This window comes from Akebia trifoliata, chromosome 11 (assembly GCF_017979445.1).
Source record: "Akebia trifoliata isolate Shusen 1 chromosome 11, ASM1797944v1, whole genome shotgun sequence".
NCBI classification, from domain to species: domain Eukaryota; kingdom Viridiplantae; phylum Streptophyta; class Magnoliopsida; order Ranunculales; family Lardizabalaceae; genus Akebia; species Akebia trifoliata.
In genome coordinates, this window is record NC_141385.1 from 39,939,982 (window position 1) to 39,951,283 (window position 11,302).

Sequence of the window (11,302 nt, forward strand, 5' to 3'; positions counted from 1 at the left end):
CCCAGAAACGGACAAAATCCGAGGTCAAAGTTTCGAAATTTCTGTATACAAATACGGCTGATTTTTGACGATATTGGATGAAATAGAAAGTGAAACGAAGAAAGATTGGGTGGGCTTTGTAGAGAACGTAGCTGCGAACATTTCTCCCTTCTACGTTGATTGTCGACGACGAGCCATTTGTGAGAGATCTGAGATGGAAGATCGAAGAGAAAAAAAAAATTCGTTTTTATATGTCTCGGTTGTATGGACGCGTTGGGGAAGATGAAAATTTAATTTTATTTATATAAAATTTGGGACGAAATCGGTATTTCACCTATTGTTTCGATTGACGATAACTTGACCGTCCCGACTTCAAAACTGACAAATGAATACTCCATTTTGCCTAATTTTTCGTTTCGGATCTAATGGTACAGTCAATTTCTACAAATTATGTCTCCATCAAAAATTTACATTTTTGGCCTGAGGTGACCCTTAAACTTGATATCGTTTTCGTTTTTGACGATAATTCGACTTCCTGATCTCCAAAAATGACAAATAAATAGTCCATGTTGAATAATTTTTTGTTATGAATCCAATGGTATAATCAAATTTTAAAAATCATTACTCTAACAAAAAGTCACTGTTTTAGCCTGGTCCGATCCGGTAATCGAGGATTTTGCAACTTTTATATTCGGACTCGCATTTGAGCGTGCTTACAGGCTAAACTATGTTTTTTGATCATTTTGAATCTAATGGTGAGGTTAGATTCCATTAAAAATGATCAAAAACATCCTAAAGTTTTACCCCTAAATCCCACTTTCAAAATTTTCTTAAAATTCCACTATTTATTTTTCCTCGAGATACGAATTCAAAATTCGGGGTGTTACAATAAAAGTGCAATAGTTAGGTTTGTCGAGTAAATATCTTATTAAAGTAATTTTACCTTATTCTCTCTATGCCACACAAGAGACTATCAAACCATTTTTTTTTCTTTTTCTTCTTCTCTTCTTTATATCTGGAAAAGTCTCAACAAGGGTATTAAGATTTAATCCTACTTGTTTTTTTTTTTTTTTATACCTCAAACACCTTAAAAATTCAATCGAGTTGAAGTAATTTATGTAAGAAATTTGTGTGTGAATTTTTTTGTTCAGTATGTTAATATTAGATCGTTTTTGTTATGTTCAACAAATACCTATTAACCCTATATATAGAGATTCGATAATTGTATACCAAATACAAAAATTTACATAAGAAAGTTATGTTCGGTAAGTACCTACCAAATTAGCTAAAATAACTTCGATCTGAATCTATTGAACAAAATCTATAAAAAATCCTAAGTTCTTTAATTTTAAATCGTCATTTTGAAGGTTCTAATAGTAACTTTTCCATCTTCTTTGGTGACTAAATGAGAGAGAGAGAGAGAAAGTGAGTGAGTGAGTGAGAACTTTCAAAAATAAAATATAATAAGGTAACCTAATGAGTCAACTTCCCACAAAACTCAAAAGGAGATAAATATTAACAGAGAAAGGGAGAGGGAGAAGAAAAAATGGATTTTAGGTACAAATGATTCAGTACGTTATGATAGGTGTAAAAAATACATTAATAAGGATAAATTTGTAAATGGATTTTTGTTTAATGTTAAGCGGATACAATGAGCATTTTAGGTGTTTGCAAATGACACCACCCCTTAGAACATCCTTAGAGCATCCCCAATGATAATGTTATATTTGGCCCTTTCAATTCCAATTTTTAAAATAATAAATTGAAAAAAAAAATATCCTATTAGACGATGCCTCTCCAATGCTTCATCTAAAAAAAATGTCATTGCTATGTTTTGGATGACAATTTGATAAAAAAAAAGTTCCATAATAATACTTTTTTTATACTTTGGATGACAATTTAGTAAAAAAAATATAATCCATAATAATACTTTTTTTATGCTTTGGATGACAATTTAGTTAAAAATAAATAAATAAACACATTTTCTAACACAAAAGAAAATTGACCAAATTTTAAGATATTTTAAAAGTAATGTCAAATATAACATTGCTTTTAATATAAATTAATGCTAAAACAACATGTTGACACATACGCGACTGACGTGTCAAATGCACACAATTGTAGATCATTTTCCTTGTGTATCCCGAAGAAAAAAATCTATAGTTTTGTGCCTTTACCACATACAAACCTCTCGTATATTTTAGTGCATATCTTTATCATGACTCTTTAACATATTTTATTTTTGAGAGTTCATATTTTACTTTGCATTGAAGAGTATTTATAGGAGACAATTCCAAAATTTGAGACCACTGATGACAGGCTTCCCCTTGACGACTTCCTTCTTCATTTTTAGAATAATTAAAATGACCTTATTGCCCTGATATTTTGATTTAGAGAAGATAATCAAAAGTTTTTAAGTTGTTTTAATTAGTCTATAGAAGAAGACTGTAGTCAAGGGGCATATCAACAGTTTGAAAACATTTGAGTATCTCAAACGTTCATCGCTTCAAAGTTCAAAGTTTTTGACCCTTTTGAGATCGTCAGTTCGAAACTTCCGGCGCCCCTCGCATTTCGCAAACTTGGGAGAAAAGAAAAGCAGAAGATATAATAATAATAATAATAAATAAAAATAAAAAGAGAGATTTCAGAGAAGAAGAAGCAGTAGAGAGAGAGAGAGAGAGAGAGAGAGAGAGAGATGGTGTTGTGGGAGATAACATTAGCGACAGCATACTTGTTAGGGTTGAAACGAAGTTACAGACTCGCTCTCAAGCTCCAACGTCGATTCATCAGCCCTAAACATCCTAAGATCAAACAATTCATCTACAGGTATAGATTTCTTTCTTTGGGTCTTCATCTGATCGATTATCCGTTATTTGTGAATCATGATCGATCTTCATCGAAGACACAACTGATTTTTTATTCGAATGTTATATTTAGTTTGCAAAATTGAATCTTGATTTGGGATTAGGGATTAGGGAGGGAAATGAGATTTAGGGTTTCTCTCTTTGATTTTTAATGGAACTGATGGTATGGAGTAGATACTCCTTAGGATTGGCGCTTTGATTTTCGTCGAGATTCGTACCACAAGATAACTATACTATTCAATTGTCTATTAGTAAGGAGAAAAAAAAAATCCTTGGTTCCTTTGGGTTCTTTAAGAATTTAAAGACCCCATAGTGGAATCTATGACTTCAAGAAAACTTTAATGGAGGCGTTTTAAAAAAAAATTAAATTGTTTTTTGAAGTAATTTTTTTTTTCTATTAAAGATCATTGGAAAAAATCATTTTCCATGGAATATAGTTTTAGCCAATTTCGTTTTTTTTGTGTGTGTAGTTTTTGGTTTTTGAAAGCGATACCTAGGTTTTGTGCTTAGCTGGAATGTAGATTTAATTGGTGTGAATTGATGTTGAATCCTTGAATGGGTGGTTTGCCAATGGGTACCCAAGAATTGGAAGGAACCCCAATGCCCCCCCCCTCCCCTCTCTTTTCCCTCTTTTTTTTTTTTCTCTATAATACTGGATTAGTTGGGTCTAAAAGGTACCAAACCATTAGGAATTGGAACCAATTCGGTTCTATCTTGCAGATATCCATAGGTATTCAAAACCGATTTGTTTTGTCGTTTCTTTTTATACTTTCGATGGTTGAAGGCTTCCTTGCCTTTGAATTTAATAGATATTGCATAAAGTTCTTCAAGTTTCTATATGAACTGTATAATCGAGCTTAAAGTGGGCCATCTCTCCTAGAAGTTTATTACTTATAAAGAAGATGAATTTTTGTTTTTGAAAAGAAAGCATTAACTTCTGTGTGTATGTCGTGCGTTGATGGGGTTGGTTGGTTTCTTGAAGCCTATCAAAACCGTGTACGACTTCTAGATATTTATTAGTTTCCCACTTATTGTTGGAGGCATAATGGTTTGGAAGTCGAAATTGGATGTTAATTTGAAGGCTTGATGAATAAATTCCTTTTAAATGGTTCTTTGTGTTTAAACCCCTCATGGAAGATGATGAAACTTTGATAGGCTATGTAATTTTTTCAAATATTGTTTTGTTTGAAATGTGGGGTGACTAAGAGGAGGAAGAGAAGACCAAAATGATGAAGATGGCTCTTTTTGAACATCCAATCAAGAATTTGTCAGACAGCTTATCTCAAGATCCTCCACCACTGTTCACATCTTACATTATTTTGGGCCATTGAATAATGCCAGAAGTCTATTGTGTAGCAACAAGATTGAGTGGTATTTAGGTTATTAGTAGAGTTTTTTGATCGATAGGTTACTAGTAGAGTTGGAGTTGGGTTATTTTGGATGGATGCTTGGGGCTTGTTGCTTAGTGTTACAACCTTAATGTGCACACTCTTAATGACAAGGAAATACAAGAAAGCACCCCTCAATTTGATAAATCATGAATGCAAAACTAAATTCCATAGAAACTAAAGTATTGAGGTAACAAAGTATGAGAGTGGTATCTAGGGTGTCAAGTTGTAGACAAGTGATACTTGGGAGTACCCAAGGTCATTTCTACAAGGATTGGTGTGGTAAACAAGATACTAAGGCTTACTAGTAAAAGATGGAGAGAAAGAAGATGACAACAAACTAAGTGAAGGTGTGTGGGGAAGTGAGTGTATTTATGTAATATAAGAAACCAAAAAAAGTGTGCAACTCTTTAAAAATAACTTTAGAAAATGGGAGGCAAGGGCATTGGGATTTGGCCCAATCCTTCCCTCTTTTGTTCATTAGAATGCAATCCAACAATGGTGGAGTTAACTAATGAGTTTCCCCACTAAAAATATGGAATCAAATAAGAACCACAAGTCTCAAAAGCATACATGAAGAAATGCCTCTTTAAATTAAAGCAAAATAATGCAAGAGACTATAATAGATACATGCTATCACATCTCATGAAGGAACAAGATGATGTAGAACCACGTACAATATAGGTCTTCAAACCATGGGCACAATCCAAATGTCACAAAAGAGAGGGAGAAGATGGCTTCCTCTCTAAGCCCTAGCAAAGAGTTTAGCCTAGTATGTAGGAATTAGCCATGGAAGGAAGTAGAGAAGTGAATAAGAAAATGATCCTCTAGAAAAAAAGGAAGTGGAGGTTTTTATAGAGAAAAAAAAGGTGTAGATGTAGAGTGACAATGAAGGAAAATATCTAGGAGTGAGTAGAAATATGATAAGTGAAAAGTTGATGGAGACAAGAAAAGAAGGTGGTGAGTGAGATATACAAGAAAAGTTCCCATTGGCTCTCCATGCTTGAGTAGAGAAAAAGTGATAAAGAGATTGGTACAATGGAGATGGTGAAATGAAGGATGAGGTAAGACAAGAGAGAAAAAATGGGAGTCAAAGATGTTTTCCCTAGTTCTTCCAAAATGATGCTAAGGTGAAAAAGAAATCCCTAAAGAGAGTAGACTTGAACTGAAAAGGGAGAAGTAGGTAGAACAGAGGAAAGTGTGATTTCTCTTCAAAATGAGTGGATGAGATGAGTCCACATGGCTAGGGATGATGCTTATGAAGTCCTCTAGATTATCTTTAGTTCCACATGTCTTGAGGTCGATCCAATGACTCTTAGTGCTCTACATTATATTTGTACCAAAGAAATACCATCAATTAGGAAAATTGAAATTTTGATTTCGCATGAGACCTACATGAAGTACATGAGAATGCCCAAATACTCATAAAACATGTAAAAGAACATACAATCTGATGGTGCATGAATTTACATGCAATTTGGGAGATTTACATAGACCGATAATGCCCTTATGATAATTAGTATATATGCATGAAAATGGGCATTATCACTTAGCCCCATTACTATTTTTTGGGTTTATCAGATTAGAATTTAGGCTTCACTTGTGAGAACCTTTTTCTCCCATGTGGAAATCCTTGTAGGAAGTTTCTTTCTAAAACCTTAAAGATACTCCCATATCGTGCTTAAGCGGTCCATTGCTGCATATTGTTGGTCACTGCCACAAAATTCATCTAATTCGTTTGGTGTTAGAACCATTGTTTTTTGGAGCAAATGTTTCAAATACCTTCCAAATTGGCGTCTTCCAGGAAATGAGTTTGTTTATTCAGTGCAATTGATGCCCTGAATACTAGTACGTTGCCCTTTTGTTTCTTGAAACAACCACATTGCCTAGGCAGAAGAAGCATCTTGAGATACCGAGAGCACTTTTGAACATTTTGTCTGGCACACAAAATGATCTTTTTAGAGCATTTCTGATATTTTTGGTCCTTTTCTAGTGTCCAAAATGTATAGGAAAAACTTAATTTAGTTTGTTTTACTTAGCATTATTAGTATCGTTTGTTTGTACTGGAATTTGAGAATAAGTTAGTCTAGAACTTAATATTGTCAATTTGGTGTTATGTAGGCGCACACGTACTGTTTTTGATGTAGCACTCAGGGTTCACCTTAACATACAGCAAAGAGACCTAGAAGTTGGTAGGAACCTTGGAAACTGGATACTACGGTGGCTTGATCGAATGAAACCATCGGCTCAGATCCGTGCCAATCTGCCCGGAAAGCCACCCACTTGTGACAATGCAACCAAGCACTTAACGAATTCACCTAACATGCAACCTCCAAGGAACTCCTCTGGTTTGCAACCTCCTGGGACCATCCAGAGATCCAACTATGCAAGTGCAGATAAAAAATCTGATGGGCGGCGTGTTTTTGCATCATCGATGATTAACACAAGGCTGGGGATGATGTTGCACCGACCAAATCCTGCCAGTTCTAATATCCAGTACAGGCATTTGGGCATCTGTGGCCCTGACATGCCAAGATCGAACTACTACGGAAGAGTTGGATTTGAAGGAGTGATTCGGAAGGACATAAAGCAGTGGATGCTGAGAAATTGATGAGATCATCGACTATGTGTTTTTTTTGGATGTTTTTCTCCCCGGTTTTGTGTTATTCTTCTGAGGTTCTCAATGCAGAACTTGTCATTACTAGAGTATACAAATGTTTGTTGTCATGAGAAATGATGTGATATCGGTAGATCATGATTTTCTTATCGGTGGGATCAACTATCAGGTTGAAGGTCACGGTGGTGGTATGATCGCTGCCATCCAATCAAATTATCCATCACTTATTAATGTTTAATAAAGCAAGAGAAAGATCCAAAATAATATTTATCAAAAAAAAAAAAAAAAAAATCCAGAAGAGCATGAATGAAGATGGATGGTGAAAGTATATAAACTCATTTTCAATAATAGGAGACTTGTCCCTACATGAAGGAATGGAAGAATGTAATTCATTTAGCCACCAACTTCAAATCAATGAGATGGGGTTTTGTTGTTGTAATTATTAGTGGTTGTTGTTGTTGTATGCTTTTTTAACTTAGTTAAAAATTTCACACTTATTTGTGTAAAAAAAAAGTGGATTAAATGGTTGGGATCTATCTCGGGATATATATGATGTAGATCTCGACCATTGGATTTCATGTTTACACGGTAAAGATCATGTGTTTTTTTATGATTCATTATTCATTATTAGTCACTAGAACCTGAACCAAACATAGAAAGTAAGAAGAAGGAACATTTTTAACAGTATATGAAAAAGAAAAAAATACATTGAATTTTGGGGCTGTCTGTCATTCTAAACTCAATACAACAGTGTAGTCAAATGGGTCCTAATCTTATCTAATAATTTATTAGATTGGGTGTTTATTATTTCTCAATATTGGGGTCCAGAATATAACAGGTGATTAGACCATATATTTAGGTCTTTATTATTTCTCAATATTGGGGTCCAGAATATAACAAGTGATTAGACAATATATTTAATCTAATTATACTCTAATTTATATATTTTTCCCACTCTGGGATAGGGACATGGTTTATCCAAGACTGATCCAATAGCTTTTTTTAAATTTAAAAAATAAATAATTTTACGTGACAAGTTGCAAGCTAAGCTTAGTCGATAAAATCCCGTAGACTTGTAATCAAATGGAGAAATTCATTTTCTTGAGAAATTTATATTCTCTTGAAAAAGAATTTTCTAGAATCATATAGACCCTAAGTTATCAGATCCAACTCATTAACAACCCAACCTAAAATATGGGAAAATATTGATGGATCACAGGTGAAACCATGCCCATCGTGTGATTCCATCCATGCTGAACACATGTTGCCATCTAAAACCAAAACCAAAACCACCTTCTCATTTTTCTCCTTCAATTCAATTAAATTGTATAAATAATCTTTTCCTATCTCAGGAAATTTCCCCTACAATTTTTAACTTAGAAGGTGATTACATTGGAGGATGATCTAGCCATTCACCTATGTCATTAGTTTTGCAAGGTATGTATGAAAATAGGTTATATAGACCCAAGGACCATATAGAGTCTGGACCGAGGTCATCATTTGGGCCATATTGATCCACATAATGACATCTCAGCTCTCTAGGGTTCATTGTTTATATTCGATCTGAAATTCAAATTACAAAATCGAAGGAAACTATCGTTTCGAAAATTAATGACCACCAAACCCCCTAAATGTAAAATGCATTGACCAACATTGAAAACATGTCTTTAATTCTTGTTAAGAGGTTTTCCTCATTGATTTGAAATTAGGATTCAAGATTCTTGCATAAGGGTGGTACAATTGCCGGGAAAGATATTTTCTTAGGAAATCAATTTATTGATAAATCAATTCCCCCAGAACAATTGTGTCTAATGTCACACCAAGAAAACTTTTCCCATCTCAACGAGAAATTAATTTGCCACGTATTGTTTTACAAATATTTTCCCGTCTTTATGGGAAAGTAATGGTATCTAGGAAAGTTTTTTTTAATTTTTTAATTTATTATTATTATTATTATTTATTTATTTATTTATTGTGAAAATACGCAATTAAATGGATACTAAATTGCATTCCTTTATAAAAAGATTTTTTCTTCCCATTAGTGATCATTTTAGACCTATTTTCTTTATTTTCAATTGAGTCGTGCAGGAATAACCTCAACAGGGGACACCTTGATGTGGTGGCACGTGCATGTTTGTAGATGCATTTTACTCGTATATCGGAGAAATGCATTTACTGGCATGTGCACTCCACCAAGTCAAGATGTCTCCCACTGAGGTCACTCCAGCATTAATCTTTTATATTTGTTGCATCCAACTTTCGATTATGTTGCTTGTAAATATAGTCCTTAGCGTGTAATTATTTTCTCTTAACCCATTTTGGCTCATCTTCTCTTTGTTCTATTTACAACCCATGAATCTGATTAGAAAGAAAAAAAAAAAAAGATAGGGTGACTCATGGAAACACTCATGATCCAAATCATCAAAATTAAATCCAATGGCCAAGATTTTTATGTATCCCAAAAGTACATATCCCTAGAATAAAATCCAACTATTGGATTTCATGTTTAATGATCAAGATCATTAGTCTTATCATAAACCACCAGATCCATCTTGACCCTACTATGTTTGGAATGAGAGAAGTGGAGAGAAGAGAAAGTCATTAAGAGAAGTGAAGAGAAACTTGATTTCTCTCCACCATATTTGGATTGACAGGAGAGAAATTGGAATAGTTTTAAAATTTTAAAATGTCTTAAAAGAGATTTAAGAGGCAGAGTTGGCATTATAAAATATTTTAAAAGAGTTTCTCTCCAAATCTCTTCATTTTCGGAGAGAAGGAAAACTAACATTTTTTTCTTCTCTCTTCTCTCCCCCACTTAACAATCCAAACAAGAGAAATTGAGAGTAACTCATTTATTTGTCACGACAATTCGTGACACCTTGTATTAGTTATGATTGCATTGTTCGAACCTTCTAGATACAAGGCGTAACCTTGATTAGGACTTCACTTACCCTTAATGAATTAAGTTTTTTGGGTCAACAACATCTCTTTCAATAGCTTAGGCAGAATTTTATAAGTTATGTAGATTTTTTAATAGCCTTATTGGTTGATTATTGATCAACTTGTATATTAATAAATAATAAAATAAATCATACAATGGGTGTTGATTTTATCTCTCATAAGTACACCTACTATCAACCAGATTCCTTGATATTTTTAAAAGTTTTGTAAAAAGGGTTGTTGTGAGTATTTTATATTAATTATATTTAATAGCTAGAATAGTTGGTAGAGAAGGTTAAGATAATGTAGAATGATTGAATACTTTATGAATTTTGCTTATATGGTGTCCCAATGGTGGTGAAGTGGTCTCTTAAAAAAGTCTCCTTAAGGTATCAGTCTGGTGAGTGTGACATACAAACCACACTGTTGCTTTTGTCCTTTTGTTGTATATGAGATAGTGCCTTGTGACTTGTTTGTGGCAACTCTGCTTTTGTCTGAAGTGTGCTTCTAAGGAATCATTTCTCTTTTAAGTTACTTCTATAAATTAAAAAAAAAAAATGTGATTGCCTTATCGATTGTTTGGTGACGGTATTTGGGAAGTATTTTTTGACTTTTGAAAGTTAAAAAGTCTGTTTGGATTCATTTTAGAAAATTATTTTTTAAAAACAGAAAATAATTACTTTCTACCTTTTAAAAATTACATTTTTACAAAGTTATTTTCTTCTTAGTTACTTTTCTAATTTCTACTTTTTATCCAAACGAATTCGTTGTGTTTGATAAGAAAAACAACTTTTGCATGTGAGGATATGTTTAGTTCATCATGATGCATGTCCCTTAGATGTGTGAGGAGCAAAGATGAGGACTCATTTTAGTAAATAAAAATCATCAACGGGGGCAGTTTTATCCAATTTTTACGATTTTTTTTTTCATATTGACTGAATTATTGTAAAAGACAAAAAGTAAGAAGTGTGTTCGTACATTTGTTGGCTTGAAGCTAACAATTTGCTACGAGTGGCTGAAGTGCTGGTTGTTATTAATCTTTTGCAATATTTTTTTGGATGATAAAATTTTACATAATTTCTTAAATTAATCGTGAGAACAAGCATAGTTTCATGACAATTTATTATTCAAAAGGGAAATTAAACATCTGGCAAAAATTTAGGAAAAATTTTCATTTCATACCTCACGATTTTATAGACAATAACAACAATAACAACAAAACCTTTGTCCCAAAGATTTGAGGTTAAGTAAATGAATCCTGTTCCTCTCGTAATTCCTATCTGTCTGATGTTATATCTTCTGTTAGTGAGAGCAGGTTTATATCTATTTTAATTGTCAATTTTATTTAACGTTCTTCTAGGTCTTTTTCTTGCTCTTTTCATGTTATGGAATGAGCGGATATTGTCGATATGATACAACTATCTTTATAAAAAAAATAAAAAATCTAAACTTGATCGACAATGTAATAATACTTTTGAGGTTCTTCCAAACAGGACCTTAATGAGTGAAGAATG

At 33.2% G+C, this 11,302-nt stretch overlaps 1 protein-coding gene across 1 annotated transcript; it reads left to right on the forward strand.

The window, feature by feature from the left end:
• Positions 1-2,524: 2,524 nt before the first annotated feature.
• LOC147391615 (envelope glycoprotein) lies at positions 2,525-6,997 on the forward strand. Its single transcript, XM_086459884.1, has 2 exons — positions 2,525-2,805; positions 6,353-6,997. Exons 1-2 carry the CDS (start codon positions 2,675-2,677, stop codon positions 6,840-6,842), a joined length of 621 nt encoding a protein of 206 aa, XP_086316010.1. The 5' UTR covers positions 2,525-2,674; the 3' UTR covers positions 6,843-6,997.
• Positions 6,998-11,302: the final 4,305 nt, after the last annotated feature.

Excerpts from the sequence above, each read along its gene's own strand:
- LOC147391615 (XM_086459884.1), top strand. The coding sequence starts at position 2,675 with ATGGTGTTGTGGGAGATAACATTAGCGACAGCATACTTGTTAGGGTTG. Across the intron at positions 2,806-6,352 it reads ATCAAACAATTCATCTACAG|GCGCACACGTACTGTTTTTG; the intron begins GTATAGATTTCT and ends GGTGTTATGTAG.